Genomic DNA, 27921 nt, shown 5'->3' on the forward strand with positions numbered 1-27921 from the left:
ATGTTGGCTGTCCAGAATATGAAAGTTGGCATCTTCCTGTTGTGGTGGGGATGGGTTTTGGCCACTGAAAGCAGAGTGCATTGGCGAAGAAGAGAAGTACACGAGATGTCTAAGAAGGGCAGGTGAGTGGACTTTCAGGGATAGAGCTAATGGTATTGTTCCAGAATCATTTCCATAATACTGTGTTTTATGTGGATGCCTTTCCCCACTTTTCCCTTTGTTCTCCTGCGTTTTATGTTTTAGGAAGTTAGAATTATGTTGTTGTTTTTTAATGATGCTAGATTAGGTATAGTGCTACCGTTGCATATTCTTAAATCTCTTATGAATTGTCCTGGGTGAAAGATAGACTCTGGGAAAAAAGAATATATGTATGTTTTTTAAAAAATTAAAGGCATTTATTTGATGTCTGCAACCTAGGTGGAAACAAGTCTGCAAATTCCATGGGACCTTTAATTAGTGAAAATGATTCTGTTAGTTCTAATTATTTCTGTTAGATTTGTGGGTCCTTTTTAACATCTTTTAAAAGAAAACAAGGCAGCTTTCTTCAAGCTGTCTGGCTAGATGGATCATTGGATCATCCCCTACCAGTAAGCGGAAAGGGTGCAAGGATGGACCTGCCTGCAGACCGGACCCTTGCTCGATGCCAACGGTATGTGCCACCCTGGCTGAAGTGGTGTCCGAGCGGCATCTTAGGCAGAAACAGACACCCTCTGACACTCGGTCTCTCAGGCAGCTCTGATGACGGTGCTGGTGATCAAGTGCACACTTGCACACCTGCTTGCCTGACATTTATCAGTAAAATAGCCCATTTGGAGAAAACCTAATCCAGTTCTCTTTACTGATGAGGAAATAGAGGCAGTAAGGGCATCTTGACTCTCAGTTTCTTTATCAGCATTGGGTCCAAATTAAGCTTCAGGTCTCCTTATCTCTGGATGTAAATACAAATAGAGGTCAGAAATATCAATTTATGTGAAAGGAAATCCAGCTTTCTAGCGTTCAGGGCTAATGAGAGAGCTGGGTATCTAGCTCCTCCATGTCCCCCTCCTGGGTCTTGAGAGCCTCCCTACCCCCCACAGGCTTCCGAACAGCCAGCTATGGCTCACAGCACTTGTTTCAGGATATTTTATCAACATCGCAAAGCTAGGAGCTGAAATATCCGGGGATCGCAGTAAATCCTGGACGCTGAGGGGGACTGCTGTGTACAAGCCATATGCCCTGGTTCTGTCAGAGTCAGGAGTTGCTTGGGCAGACAGTGGAATTTGTGGAGCGCTACAGCCATAGAGATTATCTGAACCAAATGTACTCATGAGGATTAAAAGCGACAACAGCAACAAACCCTATTGGTTGTCGTCAAAAACTTCTCAGCCTCTCTCCTAAACCAGAGTTGGAGTGGCGACCAGTTGGTAAATACCAATGATGAAGAGAAGTCCCAGAGAGTGAAACAGATTTTCTTTAAAAAAAAATTTACTTAAAAGAACTTTCTTTTTTTATTATGAAAGTTATACATGACCATTATTTAACATTTTAAAAAATGGGAAAAAATGTTTTAGAAACACACAAAAACCACCTGTAATCCCTAAGCTCAGAAGTTTATGGGTGTTAATGTTAACATTTTTGTGCATTTTCTTTCAATCTTTTATTATTTTTTTCTAAGCATGTCCTGGGTATTGACTAGTTTGGGATTATTCTATACGTCCAGTTTTGTAAACTCATTATATTTATATGGTTTTGTCTGCATGTTTACTTATTTAATGTCTACATAATTATCACTTGAGTGACCGCATTATAATGCAAAATGTACCACCATTTAAGTATTATAAATATTATACATGAATATCTTTGTATATGAGAATAGTTGTTTACATACATGTTTATTTTTAAGTGAGCTCTATCCTCAACATAGGGCTTGAACTCAAGACCCTGGGCTAGTCACATGCTCTACTGACTGAGCCAGCCAGGTGCCCCTACATATGTGATTTTTTAATTAGAATAGACTCCTAGAAGTGGCACAAGAACCTTAAATCTCCAAATATATTTGGCCGAACTGTCTTCCAGATTGGTGGATCCAATTTATATATCCACCAACCAGATTAAGTTTTAATGTGCCTAAATTTTTATTATTTTATTTATTAAAAAATTTTTTAATGTTTATTTTTGAGAGAGAGAGAGAGACAGTGCAAGCAGGGAAGGGGCAGAGAGAGAGGGAGATGCAGAATCCAAAGCAGGATCCAGGCTCTGAGCTGTCAGCACAGAGCCCGACGTGGGACTCGAACTCACGAACTGTGAGATCATGACCTGAGCTGAAGTCAGACATTTAACCGACTGAGCCACCTAGGTACCCATATGTAACCTAAATTTTTAAAGGGATCACTTAATTTCATCCAGAATCTAAACTCATAAGATGCTAGTAGTTTGTATCCAGGCTTCTTTTTGTAATTTATCCTAATGGAATGGGAAGCAAGATGAACACACTCACAGAACAGGGTGAGGCAAGTGCGGTGTCTATGGTGCAGAATTGAAGGAGGCACTTGCATGATCCTGAGAGTGCCTCCTTAGGTTTTTTTCTCACTTGCCGCACTGTAGTCTCCACCCTGGCAAATTATTCAAGTGTTTTTCCCCTCCGAGATCTCCATGGGAGGCACATCCAGGTGGAGTTCCTTTCACAGATCCATGCTTGGTAAACATCAGCATGTCAGGGCATTGAGCAATGTTTCCAGGATGAATCAATAGTTATTGTCTCTCTCTCCTCCCTGGAGGAATGGAGGCATAACCTGTCTACACTGCAGGCCCTGGGACAAATGCCAGCTCTTGCTCTGGGAGGGCAAACTGATCTACCAGAAGCCAGAAGTACTGTTACTATACTTGCTTTGCTATGCTAAAGAATTCAAGTTGATTCTGAAGGTAAAGAGGGTCCGAGTTGCTTCAGCGGACTTCCATTTTTGGAGAGATCACACTGGTAGCAGTATGGTGGGAGGCCGGAAAGAGTGCTAGAGGGGAGACAGAGAAAGTAATCCAGAGTCTATGCCTTAGCCCAGGTGAGGGATGCTGAAAGCCGGGAGTAGGACATTTGTGGAAAGAACAGGACTAGGGGAGATGGATTTGAGAGCTTTAAGGGGCTAGAATTGTCAGAATTAGCTTGGGTGGAAGACTAGTAGGTAATTTGGATTGTGTGACTGGGTAGAGGGTGGTGCCAGGGAAAGGAGACAGGAGGAGGGGCAGATTTGGGGGGAAAGAGGTGTTCTGAATGAACATGTGGACGTGGATGTGCTTTCACAAGATGCTAAGAGATAGCTGTCCAGTTGGAGGCTATAGGTCCACAGCTCAGGAGGGAAATCAAGCTTGGGGATGTAGATTTAACAGGAGTCCTCACAGGAGGTGGTAGGTGAGGCGACCCAAAGACACCATGTTGCATGAAATAAGAATAGGATCAAGGACAGAACCTTAGGGAAGAGCAACATTTAAGGAGAGGACAGAGGAAGGAGCCTTGGTGAAGGACACTGGAAATGAGGGACCAAAGAAGTGGGCACATGATTGGAGTAGAGGGGTGTCAAAGAGGCCAAGACAGCCATTTATTCAAGAGTTGTCAGATGCTTGTTATGGGCCCAACACCACACTGGGCAATGAGTGCTTCATCGGTGACTAAATCGGATCCAGGTTTTGCCCTCAAGAGGCTTACACACCAGAGAGGCATTCCGGTGAAGTGTTAAGTTTCCAGAAGGGGGGAGTGAACAATAGGGTCAGATCACACAAAAACACAGCAGCCAAGAGCCACTGATGACGTCAGAGAAGAGAAGAGCAGGGCGGTGGGTTGAAGAGCGGGGAGAAGATGGGGCGGGTAGAGGTAACTCGTACAAGCAACTCGGCTGTGCCCAGAAAGGCTGCGACTGGTGAGGTTGACAGGCGAGAGCTTTCAGGCCAGAAGAGACCCAGCGAGTTCACGTGATGAAGCAAGGAAGCCAGGGGAAAGGTGGTGATGAGGCAAGAGCTATTTGCTCTCAAATCCCTGTCCTGACAAAGCACAAGCCACTTAATTACGAACTGGGTCTCTGATTGCCCAGAGTGTCTTGGAATTTGATTTTCTCCTGCGTAAGTGCTGTCCACTCTTCATCTTGTCCCCCAATTCTCCAGATGGTTTGCTCGAACTTTTGACTCTCTTTGTGCTCCTGGTTCTTGTCCAGTTATTACCTTTCGCTCAGTCTTGTTTTCTGAGGCCTGTGCTCAGGCTGCTCCCATGCTCATGATGCCCTCCTTCCCTTTCCTCTCTCTCCTGCTCATTTCTTTTCCTGCTCCTATGCTTACCAGAGATGTCACTTTCTTGGAGGAGCCTTCCTTGGCCCTCCTCCACCCCTGCCTCTCAGTCTCAACTGGGCGACTTACTTTGGAGTTTCCACAGCCCAGTCTGTACCATCTCAGAGGACTAATCTCTCAGCATTAGCACTTCCTCCTCATCTGCCTCGGCTTCTAGACGATGAGCTCCTTGAGGGCTGTGTTAGTCCGCTCAGGCTACCATAATGAATTACCACAGACTGGGTGGCTTAAACAATAGACAGTTATTTTCTCACAGGTCTGGAGGCTAGATGTCCATGGTCCAGGTGCCAGCAAATTCGGTTTCTAGTGAAAGCTCTCTTCCTGGCTTATAGACAGCCACCTTCTTCCTCTGTCCTTACATGGTCTTTCTTCTGTGTTTGCCAGCAGGGGCAGAGGGGGCATCTCTGGTGTCTTCCTCTTCTTGTAAGGACGTGAGTCCTATTGGATCACAGCCCCATTATTATGATCTCATTGAACTGTAATTACTTCCCTATAGGCCCTATCTCCAAATATATTCACACTGGGAGTTAGGGTTTCAACATATGGATGGGGGGGTCACAGTCCAGTCCATAACAAGGACTCCACTAGCACCTTTATCCTTGTCTCCCTAAGTTCAAGTACAATATCGGATACATGATAGATACTCAAGAAGTGTTAACCATGAATAAATGAGTTCTGATTTTTGCTATTCCTGTACTTTATTCGCCCCACAAATATGTACTCACTACATTATGCTTCGGGTACTGTGCCCAGGGCTTGGTGGAGGCAATGGTGGTCCCTTGAGATGCTGAGTTTAGTGGAGGTGACAGACATTTAATCAAATAATTTTTACAGACTGTCAGAATTTCAAGGACCTTAGAAATCCCTTCATTTTAAAGATGAGAAGAGAAAAGCCCCCAGATGTACTATGCCTGTGGCAGGGTCATGAAAAATCCCTTCAGAATTCCACATCCCTCTTTTCTCCATGTCCAGTGCCCTCCTCTCACTATCATAAAGTGAGAACAGGACATTACATTGACAGATGTAAGGTTCAGGTTGAACTATATGAAAATGTTTTTCTAGGTCAAAACCAGTTGAATGTCAGCCGTTTTATGTGGTTCAAACATTTTCTGGCTTAATCTTTATAGCAATCTTGTAAAGTTAGTATTATTTCCCCATTTTATGGAAAATTGAGGCACAGAAAGATCAAGTAACTTGCCCAAGGTTTACAGCTAGTTTGTGGCTACCCTGAGATTCACACTGAAGTCTGACTGGTGACAAATCTGAGCTCCTTCCCATGCTATAAGCTGCCTCACTTCAAACAAGTGATTGTGACTTATAATTACTATGACACCAAGTCCCCTTGTGGGCCTTTACTACTCACCCTTCTAGGCCTGGTCCTGCTCCACTTCCAGGTGAGAGGGCGAGATGTGGGGTAAGTGGACAAGTTCACTTAGTCACTTCACTTATCAAAATGCATTGCAAGCTGGCTCCTTGACAAACATACCCTTTATTTGCATGCTTATTTTGGTCTTGTTTTTTTTATTTTTAAAATAGGTTTTTTTTTTTTTTAATTTTTAGAGAGAGAAAGAGAGTGTGAAGTGCAGGGGAGAGGGACAGAGGGAGAGAAGAGAGAATCTTAAATGGGCTCTACCTCAGCAAGGAGCCTGATGTGGGGCTCGATCCCACAACCCTGGGATCATAACCTGAGCCAAAATCAAGAGTTGGACACTCAACCTACTGAGCCACCCAGGAACCCCTGGTTTTGTTTTTGTAAAAGCTGATATATTTAATTAGTGATGGGAATTCCACTCAAAAGACATTTATTGAGAGCCTAAAGTGTTCAAAGGCATGTAGGTACACGGTGGATAGTATATGATCAGTAAACAAAGTTTGCTTATAAAGGGGGTAGCATTGGAAATAGAGACAGATCTCTCCAAGGTCAAAAGTGGTATCTAGAAAGTAGCTGAAGAACTTTAATAAATGGGAAAAATACAACCTGAGAATTCTGATAAAGAGAATAGGTAGAAAATAAATCAAAGCTTTAAATTAAAAGAAAGCAATCCAGTGTCTTCAAATGGGAAGGCATAGGAAATTTATGTTGGGACGTATGTAGAAGATAAAAGAGATGATCTAGGTCAAGATTTTACCAGAGACGCAGGGTGACAAGCATGTTCTTGCTGTGCCCTGTCACTGAGGGTGATAGCAGCCCAGGCCTGTGTGCCAAGGAGCTGCCAGGTTGGTGGGAACAGGAGTCCGTCATGGTGACAAGAAGAAGGCTTGATCAGATGACCTTGAGCTGGGACTCTGAGACAAGATCAGAAGGCAAATGAAATTGGGCTGGTCCACCCACACCAGACACAATCCCTGCTGTCTTTTGGTTCCAGGAAGCTCAGGTCTCCCACAGGTGTGCAGACCTTAGGTGTCCATGAGTATACACATCCTGTATTAGTCAGGGTTGTCCAGAGAAATAGAACCAGTAGGATGCATGTAATATGTATCTGTCTATCTGTATATATGGTATTACATAGATATATTGTGTGATGTACTGAAATATATACGTATGTATGGAGGGAGAGGTGGGGAGGAGGATTTATTCCTTTGAAAGAATTGGCTCATGTGGTTGTGGGGGCTACCGAGTCTGAAACTTACGGGGCAGATAGCAGTCCAGAAATTCAGCAGCAGATGATGTTGCATCTTGAGTCTGAAGACAGTCTGGAGGCAGAATTCCCTCTTCCTCAGCGGACTCAGCATTTTCGCTTAAGGCCTTCATCTGATAGGATGAGACCCACCCACACCATGAAGAGCAACCTGCTTTGCTGAAAGTCTGCTGATGTAAATGTTAATCACATGTTTAAAAATACCTCACTATAACATCCGGGCTTGTATTTAACCAAAAACTGGGTACCATGGCCTAGCAAAGTTGACATATAAAATTACCCATCACACATTCTTAGAGGTTGTGGTTTGAAAAGCAGATTATCGGTTACTTACCCAAAATTCCACTTAATAAGAAATCAAAAGAAATGAACTATTTATACCCAAGGAAAAATACAGAATACTTATTCACTACGTGGAAAAATGCACAGCCTCTATAGCAATTCAAGAAATGTAATATAAATAACATTATGGTAACATCCTTATTAGTTAAATAAAAGTTAAATGCACACGGACACACACACTCACATATACCCTGTGCTGGGGAGTCTGCGAGGAAGCCAAAACCATATTTGTGTGGCTCTGCCAGTGGACTGACCCTTTCCACATTGCCATCCACCCATAGGGCTAGAGCTATAAAGTGCCTTTAGTACCATAGGGATGATGCCTTCTGGAACAGACTTGAAAGGTCTCCAAGCTCCCCCATGACCCAACCCCTTATTTCGCAGCAGAGGAAACAGAAACTGATAGCAGAAACGTGTGGCGTTCTGTCCACAGCCAGAAAAGCTGGGGCTTGAGACTGTGTGCTGGCAGGTATCCTCCCTGCTAGGTCAATGCCCCAGAGAGCAATGTGTACAAAATATCATAGCAGGGTGCCTGGGTGGCTCAGTTGGGTAAGCATCTGTCTTCGGCTCGGGTCATGATCTTCCGGGTCGTGGGTTCGAGCTCCATGTAGGGCTCTGTGCTGACGCTTGGAGCCTGGAGCCTGCTTCAGATTCTGTGTCTCCCTCTCTCTCTGCCCCTCCCCTGCTCATGCTCCGTCTCTCTCTGTCTCCCAAAAATAAATAAATGTTTAAAAACTTTTTTTACTTAAAAAAAAACAAAACAAAACATATCCTAGCAGCCTTACTCAGGGTGGGCACACTGGAAAGCAGCCCTGTGTTCAGTCTCAGGTAAGCAGCAGAGCAAACTTGGCTGGTCTGGCCCATGTCTCCTCCCCAACCTCCCTTCTACCTCCACACAGGCCTCCTTGCTGCTCCTGGGGCACACTGTGCAGCCCCACTTCATGGCCTCTGTCCACTCTTTTCTGGCATCGGGAGGTTGCTTTCTCATCTTCTTCAGGCCTCTGCTTGATTGTCACTTTCAGGGAAATGTTCGCTGGCCATCCATGTAAAACAGCCAGCTAAGTGCCCACTCCCAAGCCCTTACCCTACTTACCATCATAGCTCTGAATTTATGTTCCCTTAAGGTAAGGTGGAACCCTGGCTATGCCCGTGATGATTTCCTTTGAAGTTTTGGCTTGGGCAGGCACAGTTACAGGCAACCCCGAGAATCCATCACCAAAGCCCCTCAGCTAGATGGGGCAGCGGTGGCAAGACTGGCTCCAAACGATAAGAAGGCTTTGGGACTTGGAGCTGCCACATAGTCACTCCATGACTTTAGACAAGTCACTTGACATCCTCGAGTCTGTTTCTTCTGTCGAGTGGAGTCAATTATGTCTGTCACCTCAGGGTTATTGTAAGGACTGTGTGAGCCAAACTATGGGAAAGTGCTTCGGATGTTGTAAAGCTCAGGAAACCCCTGAAGACCCTGGGCCCCACCTATGCCATCTTGTCATGGGCACGGATAAGAAGCTCCTGTGCAGACTGTCATTCTACCTGAACCCCCTTAGGGCTCGTCTCTGCTTTGAGGACAGTTACGCTATGCACATTACCCAGTGACACTCCCCAGATCTGCCAAATGGAGGCCCCACCCAGGGAAAGGAGATCAGTTTAGGGTTTAGGATGTCTTGCTCTGTCTGAGCTCTCACTGGTTTCACACCATTGACGTAGTGGGACACAGCAATGTTCTTAAGTTGGCTTTGTAATCAAAGTTCTAGCACATGGCCAGGAGACAACCTGGAGCTTAACTTCCGCAGTTTTCATGATACCCTTTGTTCTTTGTGACTATCAAGAAGCATTTTCCCATCTTCAGTTTTCTGGCCTCTCTCTTATTTTCCAGATTTTTTCTGCTGCATAATCCTTAAGTTTCCCAAGCTGTAATACATCTGGTCTGTAGGCTTGCGTTCCATTAAAAAAGCTAGAACAGTAAGTGGTTCTCAATACTGGCAGAGGAGGTTTGAAAGCTACTGATGGCTGGGTCCCACCTCTGGTGTGGGGTGTGGCTTGGGAAGTTTCAAGTTCCTCGGGTGACCCCAAAGTGCATTCATACTGAGATACCCTGAGTTAGATGATCTCATGCCAGCATTTTCACCATGCTGGGCAGCAACTATTTTTTTTTCACTGCTCCCTTCCCAATGCGAAGGCCAGTCTCTCTGATGGAGATTGGATTCTATTAGCAGACTCCCGGCCTGACACTTACCGTTTGTTAACATTGCTGCCTACCCACCAAGCAGTGTATTTCCCTCTGCTGACTCTTCTGGCTCAGAATACTTTAGGGAAAGCTTCTTGTCTTTAGCACCTTTCTTGAGTCTCACCTCGTTTAAGCCTTGGCCTCCTTGGCACATTTCTCGCAGGTCCATTCAACTCTTTAGGATACACCTTTAGGTTTACGTTTCTCCTTTTATATTTTGTACGTGTTTTTGTGAAATCTGATTTCTTCACACTGCCAGGAGCTGGGGCTACAGAGATGTACGAGAGAGATCTCACCCTGATATAGCTCACAGTGAAGTGTGTGAAGTGGTCAGAAGGCCCCTGGCCACACAGGCTGGTGCACATTCTAATAAGGCATGTGAAGAAGAGAAGTGTTGATTTGGGCGGGAAGGATGGAAACCTAGGAATTCTTCCAGGAAGAGGTAATACTTGATCTGGGAACACAAGACATTGTCTAGGTAAGGAGTATGAAGAATGGAGGCAAGGAACTTCCAGACAGATGGGACAGCAGGAGCAAAGGCATAGAGGTGTAACCAGCAACTGTGGGGGACAGAAGTGGGGGGAGCTGAGGCAGAGAAAGAGCCTTTATGTATACGTGGCTATTACACATGCCACGAAAACAAGAGTGTTTCCATTAGCTAGTTGAAAGGATTCCTTCCTTGTCAAAATTAAGTTCTCTATCTTCTCAGAGGTGACCTCATCAGCAACGTGAAGTATAACTTATCAGGTGCTCTGCTTTTAGCCAAATGAGGGAGCCATCCAGCGGACCCCTTGCTCATCATGGGTTCCCAACCCTGCTCTACCTAACCTCTGAGAGAGTTCTGAGATGTGCTTTGGGAAAACACCATCCACACACGAGCTGACTAGGAACTATAAGAAGGAAATGTCAGGATGTACCATAGGTCAGAACTTTTCATTCTGTCCAAAAGGATAGGATGAACATGGGTGTTCAAAAAACGTACAGCCCAAAACTTTACTGCCCCCAAAGCTGTTTCAAATGTTATCCTATATCATCATAACTTGGGACATGTCTGTGCTTTCTCCATAACTTCCCAGAGGCTCATTCAATAAATGTGTGGGCATCGATTTTGCGCTGAGCCCATGCTAGCTCTTATGTGAGGGAAAGATAAGCTTAGACCTTTTACATCTAACCCAAATTCCAGGCAATCAGAGCCAAATCTTCCAACAGACCCTCTGTTGGTTGGAGACAGACCCTCTGGATTTGACTCCTGGATCCATCACTTTAGCAAGTTACTCAGACCCTCTGTGTCTTAGTTTCCTCATGTATAAAATGGGAATAATGATAAAGCCTACCTCAAGGTTATGAGGACTAACCCTAGATAATACATGTAATGTAAGTTAGCATAGTACCTGACAGATAGTAAGTACTCAAGCACTGTTGGTTATTCCTATTATTTTCTGTGTGTCATACTTCGTTTCAAGATTAATAATCAGGGGTGCCTGGCTGGCTCAGTCAGTAGAGTGTGTGACTGTTGATCTGGAGGTTGTGAATTCAAGCCCCACATTGGATGTGGAGCCTACTTTTAAAAAAAATGAATAATCATACTTCTGGCTGGTAAAAAGATGCCAATGCCATGTAGAAGATTTCATGATACATTGCAACTTGAGTTTAAAAGCAAGTTACAGTATCTCCTCTTTTTCTCTCTTTCTCCTTTCAAAGGATGAGGGTATATACAGATGGCAAAGATTATTTCTTTCTTTTATTTATTTATTATTCATTTTTGAGAAAAAGAGAGAGTGTAAGCAGTGGAAGGGCAGAGAGAGAGGGAGAGTTTCAAGTAGGTTCCACGCTGTCGACACAGAACCCAATGTGGGGCTCGAACTCATGAAACTGTGGGATCATGACCTGACCATGACCTCTCAAAATCAGGAGTCCAATACTTAACTGATGAGCCACCCAGGCACCCTGGCAAAGATTATTTTTGAATGGTTTTTATTTTCTCCTTTATTTTATAATTTTTAAAACATGGGCACATAAGGGAAAAAAATGTTATTTAAAAATATTAAACATCAATGCAAAAGACTTTGAGAATCTTGTTTATCAGTCTTTTCTAGGCTAGAATCTAGGCTTCACGATGGGAAAGGCAGTGGCGTCTCAGAGCCCAGTTCTGTTTCAGGCTGGCCCAAAGCCAAAGAAAGAACTGGGTCGAGCTCAATTTCCATTCTGAGCCCTTCTTTCAGTTCCTCCTGCTTCCCTTTTCAGATGCCCATCTAGGGGGCCATTTCCTTCCTTCAATTAACATGCATTGAGAGCCCACAGGAACCCAGCACTGTATAAGGTGCTAAAGATAAGACTCTGCCTTTGGTGGCCTGTGGTCTCATCCTGTCCCTGCCGACCATCAGTTGTGATGGCCTGTAGCCCAAGGAGCAGCTCTCCCTCCAATCTTAGCTTTTCCCTATGCCTGGGACCCACTCTTGGGACCCACTCCTGCCGAGCTCCTGTCTCTGTTCCACTTTGCTACAGATGACATAATCCCTATGCATCAGTCCCGATGTGTGTGCATCATTCGAGTCCTGGCAGAAAACAGCAGTGCACTCAAAAGGGCTTAAACAATAATTGAACAAAGGGACTACTCGCAGAGCTGTGGCCAAGGTTCAGAGAACCAACCAGGACTAGGAACAGAAGGAAGCCATGACTACCCACAGGCCTGGAGGGGAAATAGTATTACTGGAAATTATTGAAGATACTGTGATTATCTGTAATTACAGAGCAACACAGACATTGCTAGTCCCTGGCATTGAAGCAGGAAGAGATTGAGGAACAAATGCCCTGCTCTGTCATCTCCTGCCAGTGCCCATGTGGCTGAATCCACAAGCCAGACGGCAAGGATGCCCAAGTGATACAGTCCACCTGGCAATGTGTTACTCTCTGTAGTAACGGTTTCGTGGTAGATTCAAGTAAAGAGTGGCATCAATTTCTGATCTGCCCAAGGGGGAGAGGTTTACCTTCTGGTAAACCGAGGGGGGAGAGGTTTTTAAGTCAGATCTCCTCTGGGCGCCTGGGTGGCGCAGTCGGTTAAGCGTCCGACTTCAGCCAGGTCACGATCTCGCGGTCCGTGAGTTCGAGCCCCGCGTCGGGCTCTGGGCTGATGGCTCAGAGCCTGGAGCCTGCTTCCGATTCTGTGTCTCCCTCTCTCTCTGCCCCTCCCCCGTTCATGCTCTGTCTCTCTCTGTCCCAAAAATAAATAAAACGTTGAAAAAAAAAAAATAAGTCAGATCTCCTCAGACCAGTCTAAGTAATTAATCCTCCAAATCCCTGCTCCTGTGAGTACTGGGAAAATGCTCAGCAAAAGGTGAAATTAATGCAGTGAAGCATCATAGTTTTTTTTTTTTCGTTCATATTTTATTCTGACAATATTGGCAGTAGATCTGAAGGGTGAGGAGTACTTTGTTGATTTGAGTACCTAGACTGTCTCTAGCATGCCTTTGTTTTTAATGTTCATCGTACACAGAGACAGAAGCACACAAAGATGCCGGCAGATAAGGCAAGCATGGCCATCAACACATGCACACCATTCTAAAGATGTTTCTTCCTCACACGTCACCTGTGGTGATTTTCAGAAGCAGTCCCCACCCCTGGTCCATTTGCTGGAGGCAGAAGGTGGGGGGCCAGAGGAAAGGAGAACTGGAAAGGAAAAATGGCGGGGCTCCTGGCTTCAGCTGGGTAAGAGAGAGGATGAGGGAGGCGACGGGGACCAGCTTTCCTCCTCTCGAAGTCCCTAGCTTCTTCCTCCCTTACATCCATAAGCAGCGTAGCTTGGTCCTGGTTCACTAGTTCAAATTCTTTCCCTGAAGTGCTTCCTTTGCTGTGAGCACATTAATTCCCTTACTTTGGAAGGAAACTTCCTTACCAGCTCAGTAACGACAGTGACTTCTTCCATTTGTGTACCTTTTAGAGTTTGAAGAGTACTTGCACGCACATTATCTCATTTATTCCTCACACCTCTTGTCAGGTCACAGAGCTTACCTTCTATCAGTTAAGGAACTGAGTCTCAGGAAACAAGTTGCCTAAAGGCACCACGCAGACAGCGTCAGAGTGAAGGTCAGAGCCCTGTTTTTCTGTCTCCCCGCCACATTTTTTCTCCCCACAATGATGAAGGTTTCTTCAGGAAAGAAGATGGCAAAGGACTTAAAGGTGGACATAGTTAAAAAGGAGGAAACCATATATATTGAGAATAAGATGAGCCAGGGCAGTGGCTCTTAAAGTGTTGTCTCCAGATCAGGGACATCAGGGGCATCCGGGAGCTTCTTAGAGGTGCAAATTCTTGAGCCTCAGCCCAGACGTACTGAATCAGAAACATCAGAAGAAAAGGGAGTTTCAGGAACCTAGGTTTGAAGAAGCCCTCCAAGAGATACTGCTGCATGCCACAGTTTGGGAACCACTGCATCCAGGGGAAAGGTGTGTGTGATGGCACCCTGAAGAGAACACATGACTGGTGTTAGCATAAGGAGGAGCAGGGAAGGTAGTCAGTTATTTCTGTGGATTCCAGAGATGGTGTTGATGGCTGGGTGAAGACTATTCAAGGACATTGAAGCATTGCCTATAATAGCAGAAAACTAGAAACAATTCAAATATCTACCAATTGAGGATGGTCATGTGAATTACAGTGCATCCATGTAATGGATGCTATGTAGTACAAAACAGAACAAGAGGCTTGGGATAATTAGATATGGAAAAAAATCCAAAGGATAGTTAAATAAAGAAAAAAAGAAAAAGTAGGAGAGTTTATATGTTAACTTTGGGTTTTAAAAAGGGGAGAACTGGGGCGCCTGGGTGGCTCAGTCGGTTAAGTGGCCGACTTCAGCTCAGGTCATGATCTCGCGGTCCGTGAGTTTGAGCCCGCGTCGGGCTCTGTGCTGACAGCTCAGAGCCTGGAGCCTGTTTCAGATTCTGTGTCTCCCTCTCTCTGACCCTCCCCCGTTCATGCTCTGTCTCTCTCTATCTCAAAAATAAATAAACGTTAAAAAAAATTTTTTTAATAAAAAAAATAAAAAGGGGAGAACTAAGGACATATATTTGTATTTACTTGTACCTACAAGAAACCTTGCAAAGAAACAAGAAATCATTCAGAGAGATACCTGGGGATGGGAGAAATGTGGTAGAGGCAGAGATGGGAGAGAAACTTTTCACTGCATTTCCGTTTCTAAAATTGTCCAACCCCGTAAATGCATTACCTATTTAGAAAACATAAAAATAAATTAAAATGGCCCTAGGTGTAATCCAGCAGCAGAACAAGAAGCTGCCTCTGATGGAATAAGGATGGTGGATTTTCCAAGGGCAAATCCATCCTCTTTCCACAGAATGGGCCAACAGAGGTCAAGGGTACCAAGCTCTGCCCACACCCACTTCCTCTCCCCTCTAGCTCAAACCCTCCCGGAATGGCCATGGTGCTTTGGAGGGGGATAGACTTCTTAGTAAGGCCAGGACCAGCAGTTATCAGCATTAGCTACACATTAAAATCATCTGGGAAGCTTTTAAGAATACTAACTGCCAGGCCCCATTCCCAGAGCACCCAAATCCAAAATTCTGAGGTGGGGCCTGGGCATTGGTGTTTTTAAAGCTCCTCAGTTATGATTCTAAACTACTGGTCAGTTCATTTCTCTAGAAATCTGGAGAGAGGGAAAGAATATATCCAATAGCTTAAAAGAAGAAATCATACATCCCATCGAACTTGTCAGGATCACATCTGAATGCAAGAAATTTTTTTATCTGCTTTGATTGGAATATGTGCTTAACCCATTTCTCCCCTCTTGGCAGTCCAATTCTGAAACGAAGTCCCGATATCACCAAGTCGCCACTGACAAAATCAGAGCAGCTTCTGAGGATAGACGACCACGATTTCAGCATGAGGCCTGGCTTTGGAGGTATGAGCCACAACTCGCCGTGGTTGTCTTCTCTTTTCGGGTCTGTTCACCTATGCCTGGGTATAAACCGAAGCAAGGGGCCACCCAGCTTTGCTCTCCCCTGGTCAGGTCCATCTCTGTCGTGCTTGGTGGCCAAGATGGAACCCACAGTGTCTTCTGAGCATCACCCCTGCCCAGCCCCATTGTGGGCCCTGCTAAACACATTCTCAGAAGGTGCCTGTTGGCCGACGGCGAGGGTAGGCTAGCTGAGCAGTCCTCAGGCCACTACTCCTGATAAGGAAGGCTTGGGATCAGTGAGGCCAGCAGCTGGCTGCGGGAAGGACAAGGGGAAGATGGGGCTGCTACATCCCAAAGCTGCCTCCTGAAAATACTCTGAAACCACAACCTTGGACTAAATTCATTCTCATCCGGGAGCTGGCAGATGGAACTAGGGGTGTGTATCTGAGGGCAGAGTGTGGTCTGCTGGATTTAATTAAATGAAAATAGCTTGAGAAAATAATGATCTAGAGCAGAGGGATGTCATGGCACTTTGAAGCTTAGCCTGCAGCTGCCAGATTTCAGCCTGCTCAGTGTCAAATAGCGTTTTCATCTACATGGGTTTCTTCCTGCAATTAAAAATTTATTTTAGAAACCGTCCTCATGTTTTTATTTCTTCTAGCCACCTCGACCCAAAGAATAAACAGATTCTAGAAGGGAGTCTTTATTTAATCTGTAACCTGCTGCTGTTAGATCCAAACCTACCTCAATCCATGATAATCTGAGTCTGCTCCATGCCTGCCCCCCATGCCTGAAAGCAGGGAGGAAAAGGGGCAGCAATCTACTTCTCCTTCTCTTTATGGATAGTAAGATTTCATGGCTTAGAAATGCCAAAGGCCACCGTATTGCATCATGTTGCCCTTGGAAGCTACCCCATCCTGTGGCAAAGGTACAGATGTGTGGGCTTGGCCAATGACCTGAATGTGGCTTTGGTTCTGGGTGCCTATTAACCAGGTAGAGACTTTCTCATGGCCAGACAGAGACACTGGCTTCCGTGACACAAGAGGCTGCAAAATCAGGAGGCAAATATAAAAAATAAAGTGGATAACCCCATGCTAAGGCGTAACTCCTTAGATTAGACTCAGCTTTGAGCTAGGTCTTCATTGTGTCTTTAGATAAGTATGTGCAACCAAAGAAGAAAGCTTTATATTAACCTCATCATCTCAGAATCACCTGAATGATTCAGATAAAGAAAACTTTAAAAAAAATATTTACTTATTTTTGAGAGAGAGAGAGAGAAAGCGAGCACAAGTGGGGGCGGGGGAGAGAATGAGGGAGAGGGAGAGAGAATCCCAAGCAGGCTCTGCACTGTCAGCGTAGAGCCCAATATGGGGTTCAAACTCACAAACCACAAGATCATGACTCTAGCTGAAGTTAGACGCTTAACCAACTGAGCCACCCATATGCCCCAAAACTTCTTTTTTTTAAACCTTTGTTGGAATATTCCAGGGAGGCAGCCTATGATCCAACCCTTTGATTTCTGGCTTCATTTGAGCTTGAAATGTGGGGACACCAAACCTTCAAGTCTGACAGGAAACTGAGGAAACTGGGGCTCCAGGGGGGGAAATGCTCCTATGCCTGTCTTTTCTATAGTGAAAATTCAAATAGAAAGAATAAATGCTCTTGCCATGCCCCATTTGCAGGTCCAGCCATTCCTGTGGGTGTGGATGTGCAGGTGGAGAGCTTGGACAGCATCTCAGAGGTCGACATGGTAAAGTGCTTCTTTTTCTAGGGCTGCAGCAGGTGGATTCACACAGGGCCTATGCTGGGCCAGGAGGTCCACACACCCGAATTCACTGGGTCTCACAACTCTCTGGCTATGGGAATGCCCACACTCATTTTATAGGTGGCTCAGGAAGGTTAAGACACTTGCCAAAAACCACCCAATTGGAACGAAGCAGAGCCAGGTGACAAAGCCGATCTCCCTCCCGTGCCTTTTTGCCATCGGGATGGTTCTCTGGGCAAAGGCTCTCAAACATAAACCGTAGGGTCCGTGGTTGAAGCTGCCAGATATCCCACAACTTTAGATCCTATATCTGGCTGCGGAAATGCAGATGAATTGCTGAAAAGTGTCCCTTTTTTCCTTTTTAATGAGTTTGGGTGGAAAAATAGAATGTTCTACAACTCCTTGACTTACAGGACTTTTTACAGCCTTAGCTTAGTTTGGGTTCTCCAAAAAGCAGACTTGAGAGAAGCATTCTAGCACAAGTTGAGAGGTGATCCCAGGAAAATCGAGAAGAGAGTGGGGGGAGGTGAGATGAGGGTGGGGAGGAAGCACATAGACCTGAGCCTCAAGCCAGTTACTACTGGGAATCTCAGTCCCACTGGGGGTACTCCAGGAGTCAACAGAGAACACGCCTCACGGTTATCCCAGCTGAGGGGCCAAGGAGCTGGGGTGCTTAGCTAGTACCGCCCAGCCCCCCACTCGCCCCAATATGTTGAGGGTCACAAGCGCTGACAGTAGCACCTTGTCAGTGTGGAGGCACTTGGCAGGGGATGGGGTGGGTCTCAGGGACACGGGTTCTGCTAGCGGTCTCTTGCTGTGTCCCTCCCCTGCAGTCCCCCTCCTACTGTAGCAAACCCCGGGGACTGGAAGCAAGACCTCTACTCTGCTGTTGCATTCTCAGCCGCTGACGGCTCCATGGGGTGCAGTGTCCTGCTGACACCCAGTGGGTTCAGTGTGTCGGGTTCTCCTCTCTGCCCTTCCCCTCCAGGACTTCACGATGACCCTCTACCTGAGGCACTACTGGAAGGACGAAAGGCTGTCCTTCCCGAGCACCAACAACCTCAGCATGACGTTTGACGGCCGTCTGGTGAAGAAGATCTGGGTCCCCGACATGTTTTTCGTGCACTCCAAGCGCTCCTTCATCCACGACACCACCACGGACAATGTCATGTTGCGGGTCCAGCCCGATGGGAAAGTGCTCTACAGTCTCCGGTAAGGCCCTCCCAGCCCTCAGGCTGTGCCTCTTCCTGTAGGTCCTTTTACACCTGAAGCCTGGGCAGAAAGGCAAATCATTTGACCACTCACACCTGCAGTTTTGCTTTTTTGGCTTTGAATAGCTAGCTGCTGCTTCTTTTTTTAGAAAATGTTTTTTTCTATTCATTTTGAGAGAGAGAGAGCACGCAAGCAGGGCAGGGGCAGAGAGAGAGAGAGAGAGAGAGAATCCCAAGCAGGCTCCGCGTTGTCAGGGAAGAGTCCGATGTGAGGCTTGAACCCATGAACCATGAGATCATGACCTGAGCCCAAATCAAGAGTCAGACGCTTAACCAAATGAGCCACCCAGGTGCCCCTCATTAATATTATTCCTGATACATTGTATACAAATATTGGATATTGATAAAATCGACAAATGAACAGAAAAAATGGAATTTATCAACAAGAGAACAATATATGCTCCTATGATTTCTTTTAGGAAACAGTATCACATGAATTTTTATTTCACAGGTTTATATTGATAGAGGCCATTGCTTTGTTAATATGCTTCAATGTGATAGAATTTACAGAGATAGACACCCTGTTGGCCTCACCCTGACGCTGGAGTTAAACATAAAAACCGGAGTACTCCAATGACTTTATTATACGCAGGCTACTTACCTAAGTCTTGACACCTTGCTTATCAATTATAAGGAGGCAGTTACATGGGAAGGAAACAGAGGCCTTTTCTGTTTGATCATTTTGTACTTGTATTTTGCAGCCTCTGAAAATTTGGATTTTGTCTTTTGGCTTGCAGGGTAACAGTGACTGCAATGTGCAACATGGACTTCAGCCGATTTCCCCTGGACACGCAAACGTGCTCACTTGAAATTGAAAGTTGTGAGTAGACTGTCCTGGACATTAGCACACAAACCGCGAGTAATCGCAAACACCGAGAACTGTCAGTAGCACGAACAGCATGTGCTCCTCCTTCCTGGCTGTGCTTTTCAAGTGATTTTTCAATTATTTATGTATCTTTTTAAAAGTTTATTTGTTTATTGTACGTGTGTGTGTGTGTGTGTGTGTGTGTGAGAGAGAGAGAGAGAGAGAGAGGAAATGTGAGTGGGGGAGGGGCAGAGAGAGAAGGAGAGAGAAGCGCAGAGCCCGACTCGGGGCTTAATCTCACGAATTGTGAGATCAGGACTTGAGCCAAAATCGAGAGTCTGGTGCCCAACTAACTGAGCCACCCACATGCTCCTCAAATGACTTTTTAAGATATTAAACCTAAGTCCAGAGTTGTTTTGAAAATCAGGCATAAGTTTGAAACTAAAACCTTCTGTTCCCATAATGGTTTTAAACTTGGTTCTATGGAACCTGAGCTAGGGAGGGCGGTAGAGGGCTCAGCAAATGCGGATCTCCTTCTGTAGCTGTTTCTACACACTGTCCATCCCGAGAGCTCATTTTTGACCTGTTTAATTGTTCCTCTGAATGAGATTTCTGTGGAAGAAAAGATTTCTTGACAAAAACAAGTTTGGCAACAATCGTCGGAGGGAACTGCCCAGGCGAGCGCACGCCGTGCTTGAGACTCTCAGGCACAACTGAGGGGCATCGGGACACTTGCACACAAAGTCCTGGACAGGTTCAAAGCCAGGCCCCAGGAAGGGCAAGGCTGAGGCAGCATCAAGGACTAACCGCTTCCATCTCCAGCTCTCTACACAACTGCTCTGTTTTTCAGTCTTTGCCCAAACGCTTCCTCTGGTGGGTGCAGTCTGGACTCCCCCAAAACTCCAGCTGTTCTGCTCCAACCGAGCACCTGCCCACTGGCTCTTCCTGGCTGGTGGCCAAGCCTAAGTGAGGAATCTCTTTGGCCCAGGACACCTTTGTAAGCCTACCTGCACTGTGGCAATGGTTCGGGGGTGCCCTGGCTCCAGTCATCTGGGGCTGAGGAGGGCAGGGATGTTGACCCCCCACATAGCAGGGGCCAGATAGACAGCTCCATAGGGCACTGAATGTGGGAAAAGGGAATAATAAATCCTAGGACCAAGGAAATCACTACCCACTGCACAGTGACTTGCCACCTGCTGTCATGTAATCCTCACCAGATCCTGTGAGAAGGTTCCTATTATCTCTGTTACGGGTAGGAGGGGTGTAACTTGCCTGAGGACATAGTGCTAAGAAGGACTAAACTCACTGACTCCAGAACCTTGTTTTCCCTACCACACCCAGGCGGCTCCATCAGGAATGTAGCTTTTTCCAGGTTGCATCAGTCAGGGTACCACAGAGAAGCAGAATATCAGAGATACATAGTAAGAGATATTTAGTGTCAAGGAATTGGCTTACACGAGCCTGGGGGTTGGCTTGGCAAGTCTGACATCTGCAGGACAAGCTGTCAGGAACGGTGGCTGGGAACCCTCGGGTGGGACCTGATCCTGCCCGTGGAGGCAGGAAGGGCAGAATTTCTTCTTCTTGGGGAAACCTCAGGTCTGATCTTAAGGCTTTTCCGTTGATTGGATCAGGCCAACTCAGATTATCCTGGATCATCTCCTTTACTTAAAGTGAACTGGTGGTAGGTGTCACATCCACAAAGCATCTTCCGAGCAACACCTAGATTCGTGTTTGATTGAATAACGGTACTGTAGCCTAACCAAGTGGAGGGGATACATGACACCAACTATCACGCAGGTCAAGGGTAAGAAATAGAAGAAAATAGAGGAATGAAATAGGGCGTCAGGGAGCTCCAGCAAGAATTGTCTAACACATGAGCAGACTGGACCGGCAACTGTGAGGTTTTACCTCAGCTCTGTCCAGGCCGCAGGTAGGTTTGTTCAACCAGAGTAAGATGTGGGCTCACCTAAGGTGGGAGCACCAGAGGGAGTGATCCTTATGGAGAATCACTTGGATTTTTCCCTGGGTGGGAAGAGCAAGAGGAGGCCTGCAGAAAAGGGACTTGTGTCCTGCTGCCATCACTTTGTGGCTCCTTTCCTGCTAGAATGCACCCCTTATTACCTGAGAGTATTGTAATAGGTTCGCCATCAATGGATGCATTCCTACACTTTGAAAGGAGAAAAGAAAGGGCTAAATTAGCCTGGGCTTGTAAGGCTGAACCGTATGCGATACTGCAGCCATTTATCCATTTCTGATCTACAAGCATAGCAACTTCATTTTTTCTTTTAATATTCGTCTGAGAGACAGAGAGAGAGAGAGGAGGGGAGCCGAAGTCTGATGCTTACCCGCCTGAGCCCATCCAGGCGCCCCACAACTTCATTTGTTTTAACCTAATAAATGGCAGGCTGAATTGTGAAGTGAGCACTTTTGCAGGCATTATGAGCATTTAGGCTTGACAGCTTTGCTCTGATGACTTCTGGAAGACTGGGGAGAATTAATGTGGATTTTGTTTTGCTTTGTTTAGACTGTGGTTTGTTTATTCAGACTCTCTTACTACAATCCCAGTCGTCCGTGTGGGAGGTCTGGAGCTGCTTCCACGGAGCCCCACAGGCAGGCCTGTCCTCCCACGGCCGCCGGCCGTGCCTGATGCTGTCTCCCATCCTTTCAGATGCCTATACAGAGGATGACCTCATGCTGTACTGGAAAAAAGGCAACGACTCCTTGAAGACAGATGAGCGGATCTCACTCTCACAGTTCCTCATCCAAGAATTCCACACCACCACTAAGCTGGCCTTCTACAGCAGCACAGGTAGGGGTGGGGGTGGGGGGCAGGGAGTGGGGGCTTGGCTGTCAAGCGAGCAGAGCTTGTGTGCTTGGATTTGAAGCCAAAGGTGGAAATCCCTAAATCAGCATGGCAAACACTGGGGAAGGTGATTTTCAGATACCACCAAAGCATTGGAAGTGATAACCTAGGAAATATTAGTAAAGACTCAAACAGAAGCTATGGGAGGAGGTTTGTTTGAGCCAATTACTTTGCCAGTTTAGCAGCTGGCATCTCACCCCTGATAGGATCTCCAGGGCCCTTTCCTTTATAGACAACAAACAGTTCAATTTTAGGTCTGTTGATTTCCATTCTCTCTGCTCCATTCAACCAATTCTCTCTCTCTCTCTTTTTTTCCGCCCCATCCACACCCCCCAAACAGTCCTCTCTTAACCATACTGCTTGCATAGGTCCTCCTTAAGACCTTGTGAGCCTCAGTGCTCAGGTCGGGGTGGCCTCGCCCCCTCTGGTTGCCTGAGGGCTTGCTCTGTGGTCTTCCTCTGGGCAGCTGAGGGGAACAGCTTTCTCCAACCCTTGTCTCTGTCTTGACTAATCATCTTTCAGGATGATCTTGTTCAAATCTTTATGAAGCTTCTATTGCCAAAAACATCGCATGACTGCACAAAGAAGTGCAACCTTTTAAGTCTTTATAATCTGCAACAGAGGCACTGTTTTATTTCCAACACATGGCAATGCAGCACATCTCATCTTCTGTATACATCACTCAGGAGTCTTGATTTTTCAGGGGATCTCCACTTCACTTTAGCATTCTAACATTTCCTCTTGTCTTAGTCTGTTCGGGCTGCTATAACAAAATTCCATAGACTGGGTGGCTTCTAAACAACAGAGATTTACTTCTCACAGTTCTAGAGGCTGGGAAGTCCAAGATCAAGATGCTGGCGGGTTCAGTGTCTGATGTCTATAAACTTCCTAGTTTACAGACAGCCACCTTCTCCCTGTGTCCTCACATGGAGGAAGGCACAAGGGAATGATCTGGGGTCTCTTTTATAAGGGCACTAATCCCACTAATGATGTAATCACCTCCAAAGGCCCCACCTCCAAATACCATCACACAGAGAATTAGGTTTCAACATACAAATCTGGCGGGGACCCATTCAGTCTATAGCACCTCTACACTCGCTTTCTGGGACTGTTTTACAATGATCACTATTGCATTATAATTGTCTAGGATACCAAGTTTTCAAGTTAATGTCGCCAAGTCTCCATTTTATTTTCAGTCCTCGTCGTCTCCCATTTATCCTGCCTTCTCCTTTTCCTTCCTCTTTCTCCTGTACGTTAGAACTCCTCCATTCATATTTTTTCCTTGTAGAGAACACGAGGGAAGAGCTAAAGCACAGCTGAGCTGGTGACCTTTCACTGTTCTGAAATGTAATGTTATGGTTAGCTGGGTATTTTAACTTTGAAACATTTTCCTCTATAAAGAAATCCAAAGGGGCTTGTTTAAATAAATGTTTCCCAAGCTTTATTGTGCGTATAAATCATGTGGGGAGTATTGTTGAAAAGAGATTCTGGTTCAATAGATCTGGTGTGGGGCTGAGAGTCTGCATTTCCAAGTAATCAAGTGACAGTGACTTTGCTGGGCTCTGTCCCAAAGGATGAGTAATAAGCCTTAAATGGCCGTCTCAAGGGGCTCCATTTATGTAGAAGACAGGGGCCAAGGATTTCTTGAGAGGGACTCACCCATGTGGTTCATGTTATCATATAATCACTCTATTCCATGTTTTTTTTTCTCCCTCCCAATTTATAAAGGTATGGCAAGGTTCCAGGGAAGTGTCTAAGGCATTTACGATTCCCCAGATAAAATGTGTTGTGTGAAGTTGCTGAGTGGCTATGGTGTGTGCTATCTTTTCCTCCTGTGTCCCCCAGGCTGGTACAACCGTCTGTACATTAACTTCACTTTGCGACGCCACATCTTCTTCTTCTTGCTCCAAACTTACTTTCCTGCCACCCTGATGGTCATGCTGTCCTGGGTGTCCTTCTGGATCGACCGCAGAGCTGTGCCCGCCAGAGTCCCTTTAGGTAAGGAACATCTCAAGTGCACGTTCCAGGCATCTGAAAATACAAGCCATTTCTTCCAGATAAAAACAATTCATTTCAAATTAATTGTAAACCCCTGTTAGCATTGTAACTTGGAAAAACCGGGTTATTGATTCACAAGTAAAATGCCATTCTTAAGAACCTATGTGGCAAAAGAACTGTTTCCAGGTCCCCACAAGTGCTAATGTAAATAACCCACCTTCAGTCTTCTTAGAACCATGTTCTGGGGTCAGTGGTCCCGGTGTGTGGGTGCTTTCTCTGCTCACCTGCATAAGAAATCATGTTCTCTAACAGGGCTTCTCAAAAGGTGGCCCAAGGGATCTTTGCAACGGAATCCCTGGGGGGATCTGTTAACAGTGAAGAATCCTGGGGCACCTGGGGGACTCAGTCTGTTAAATGTCCGACTTCGGCTCGGTCCGACTTCGACTCACAGTCAGTGGGTTTGAGTCCCCGCGTTATCATAGGGCTCTGTGCTGACAGCTCAGAGCCTGGAGCCTGCTTCGGTTTCTGTGTCTCCCTTTCTCTCTGCCCCTCCTCCACTTGCACTCACTCTCTCTCTCTCTCTCAAAAATAAATAAACATTTAAAAAAAATTTTAAAAACAAAACAAACAATGAAGAATCCTGGATCCCTTCCACGTGTGTAGCATCAGAATCTCTGAGAAAGGACTAGGAACCTACATTTTGAACAGTCTCCTGGTAATTCTTATACATACTCAGGTCTGAAAATCCCTATTGTGTAAGCATTTCATGGATAGGTACTTGCTATCAACTCTCTTCCCCACTTTTAAATATTTCACCCACTCAGTCACACACACCCCCATTGTTCAGATGATTCAGAGGCTTCAAGGGAGAGGGTGACCCCTCCCCTCAGATTTTAGTGACACTGATTTGGAGTTGGCCCTTAAGGTGACCCCAGTCCCTTGTGATTTGGTGTTTGCCAAACAAACATTCTGAGCTTAATTTGAAATCCCAGGCAAATACCATTGACAAATGCCCTGTCCTGTAACAGTTGTTCTATCGCTTGAATAGTTACTGTGCTAAATAAACAAACATTCTAGTTTTCAAAATCTAATCCCCATTAAATGAGGTTAACATCATTCTTGGCAAAATTGACCTCTGAGTCCTCAGGTCAACATTGCTGAACAGGCAGCCGGGTCCAGCACGGGGGGTGGGTGCCCATAATTGCCCTGATGGCTGATTATACGGGCCCAGGACTGCAAGACCAGCAACAAGGACACAAATACTAAAATATACCTTGTGCTCTTGTTTCCCTTTTGGAGAAAGAGTTACAAGAAACACATATATACCTGCTCATATATATAAACTCTGTTTTAAACAATTGAATGGAAATTCACATCTTGCTGCCCAAATATCTGGGGCGGGCGCTCTACAGGACAAAGTGATACGTTTGCTCTAATGAATATGTTCGTATATGGAGTGAGGAAAGGGTGAGCAGGGGGCAGTGGAGGAGTAAGAGAAGCTTCATAAAAGCTACATCTTGAAAGATGAGTAGGGGGCAGGGACAGAGAGGCAGGGATGGAGATATTCTAGGTCCAAGGAGCAGAAAGGACAAAGAACAGAGGCATGAAGCCACCCAGTGTGTTTGGTGAAAGACAAACACGGGCTTTTTTCTCGCTCTGTGTGCAGGTATCACCACCGTGCTGACCATGTCCACCATCATCACGGGCGTGAACGCCTCCATGCCCCGCGTGTCCTACATCAAGGCGGTGGACATCTACCTCTGGGTCAGCTTTGTGTTCGTGTTCCTCTCGGTGCTGGAGTATGCAGCTGTCAACTACCTGACCACGGTGCAGGAGCGGAAGGAGCGGAAGCTCCGGGAGAAGGTGACCTTACCATAAGTAAAGAAAGTGCTCAGGGATAGAGTCTGGTCCGGCTATGGGCTGTGAGAAGGTCAGACCTTCTCTGTAGAAGTGGGTAGTGACATCCCATCCTCAACCTTCTCCACCGATTGGTGTGGAGATCAAACAAAATAATATGTTAACACAGTGCTAATTTTACCCTGGGCTACATATTTCAGTCACTCAAAAATTTATTTAGCACCTACCATACACCAGGAGCTAAGCCAAGTTAACTAAGACATAGGCCCTTTAATCTTGGTGGTGTTCAGTGTTTAGTGCTAAAAATCGATGACAATTCAACACTGTGAAACAATTATTTGTGAACACAGAGGTGTGATAAAAAACCTTCCAGGGAGGTACATCCTCCATTCTGGGAACTTTCCTTTCATATGTGATCTTGTGCATCTCCCGTCATTTTCCCGATCATCTTCCCTCTCGCCTGGCTTTCCTTTCTTCCCCCTGTCCGCGGTCCCATGGTTATCTCCTCCAGAAAACCAGAACTAAATAAGAGTGAAGTTTCTCCACAATGCTACACCTTTCAATCCCCACCTCATCACATCACACACACATAACATTACCAGAAAACATTTTTATCAGGGCTTACATCCGTTTATGATCTCATGGAGAACAGGGCAATTATCTGATCATGAACATTCTCATCGGTCTCTGATGCAACGTGATGTTTCCTAAGAGTTGCTTTGTAGACTTCAAACAAAAACAGATACCTGCTCTTTTAGAACGACTACAGTGTCACCACCATTATTTTCCCACGACCTGCCCCTAACTGGGAATAAAAGAAACTAGAAACGGCAACCCCGTCCACTATTGCAGTTTCTTGTGAAGGGCTTCCGAGAGATGAAGCTGAGCTGGCATCCCAGTGTGTGTTTGCTGTGTTCGCAGCTTCCCTGCACCTGTGGAATACCCCAGCCACGCGGGGTCATGCTGGATGGCAGCTACAGTGACGGGGAGGTTAACGACCTGGGCAACTACACGCCGGAGAATGGAGAGAAGCCGGACAAGATGATGGTGCAGCTGACCTTGGCCTCAGAGAGGAGCTCCCCCCAGAGGAAAAGTCAGAGAAGCAGCTATGTGAGCATGAGGATCGACACACATGCCATTGATAAATACTCCAGGATAATTTTTCCAGCAGCATATATTTTATTCAATTTAATATACTGGTCTATTTTCTCATAAACACCTGTAACTCTATACATTTCACATTCTTCTGTATGTACCACAGAAATACCTGTATGATGAGAGTAATTTAAGGTTATGATGAAATTAAAGTTCCCACTACCCATTCTTCTCCAGCTTTCCAAAACGACATTGACAAGACACTTACTGGTTTAATCTGCACTTAATAACCATCTATTGTGTCCACAGAATTATACACGGTGCTGCAGGAATTGGACACCTGTAGCAACTGGGGATAGTTGTTACCGGGATTCCCTGGAAAAGCACACTGCCAGCATTGTGGGCACCCTGTAGTCAACCTCTTTTAGACCCTAGGTGCTTATTCACATGAATGATGCCCTTTATGTGCACGTCACTATATTCTCTGGGACTAGGTGGAATTGGGAAGCACCTAAAGATCACCTGCATGGAACATACATGCACCTAAATCCCTGCTTTGGCCAAAATTGATGCTTCACTTTATAGCCTATTACCTATTTTTCAATATTTATTGAAATGCATGTTTATTTTAATGCAAGGCAATAATAGTATTTCTATTTTTGTTTGTGTCTCATGGTTCATGAGGTTTCACCTCTCTGAAGCAAAGCTCTTTAGATTGATACAATGGCTTCTGATTTGGTGGGGAATTTCTCTGGTAGGGAAATTTTAAAGAAGAGGGTCTATGCATGCATTTTGTCAGTTCTGTCATAGAAATAACTAGCCTAGAAAATTTCTGTTAAGTGTTCCTG

At 45.6% G+C, this 27921-nt stretch overlaps 1 protein-coding gene across 1 annotated transcript; it reads left to right on the top strand.

The window, feature by feature from the left end:
• On the top strand, positions 1–27193 carry GABRR1 (gamma-aminobutyric acid type A receptor subunit rho1). Its single transcript, XM_047102708.1, has 9 exons — positions 1–122; positions 15316–15422; positions 17102–17169; positions 18173–18396; positions 19193–19275; positions 21929–22069; positions 23969–24121; positions 25788–25984; positions 26900–27193. The coding sequence occupies exons 1-9, from the start codon at positions 1–3 to the stop codon at positions 27191–27193; spliced, it is 1389 nt and encodes a 462-aa protein (XP_046958664.1).
• Positions 27194–27921: the final 728 nt, after the last annotated feature.

Source organism: Lynx rufus, unplaced genomic scaffold (assembly GCF_022079265.1).
Source record: "Lynx rufus isolate CCGP_SWC_20201006 ecotype Redwood Valley unplaced genomic scaffold, mLynRuf1.p SCAF_6, whole genome shotgun sequence".
Lineage (NCBI taxonomy): Eukaryota > Metazoa > Chordata > Mammalia > Carnivora > Felidae > Lynx > Lynx rufus.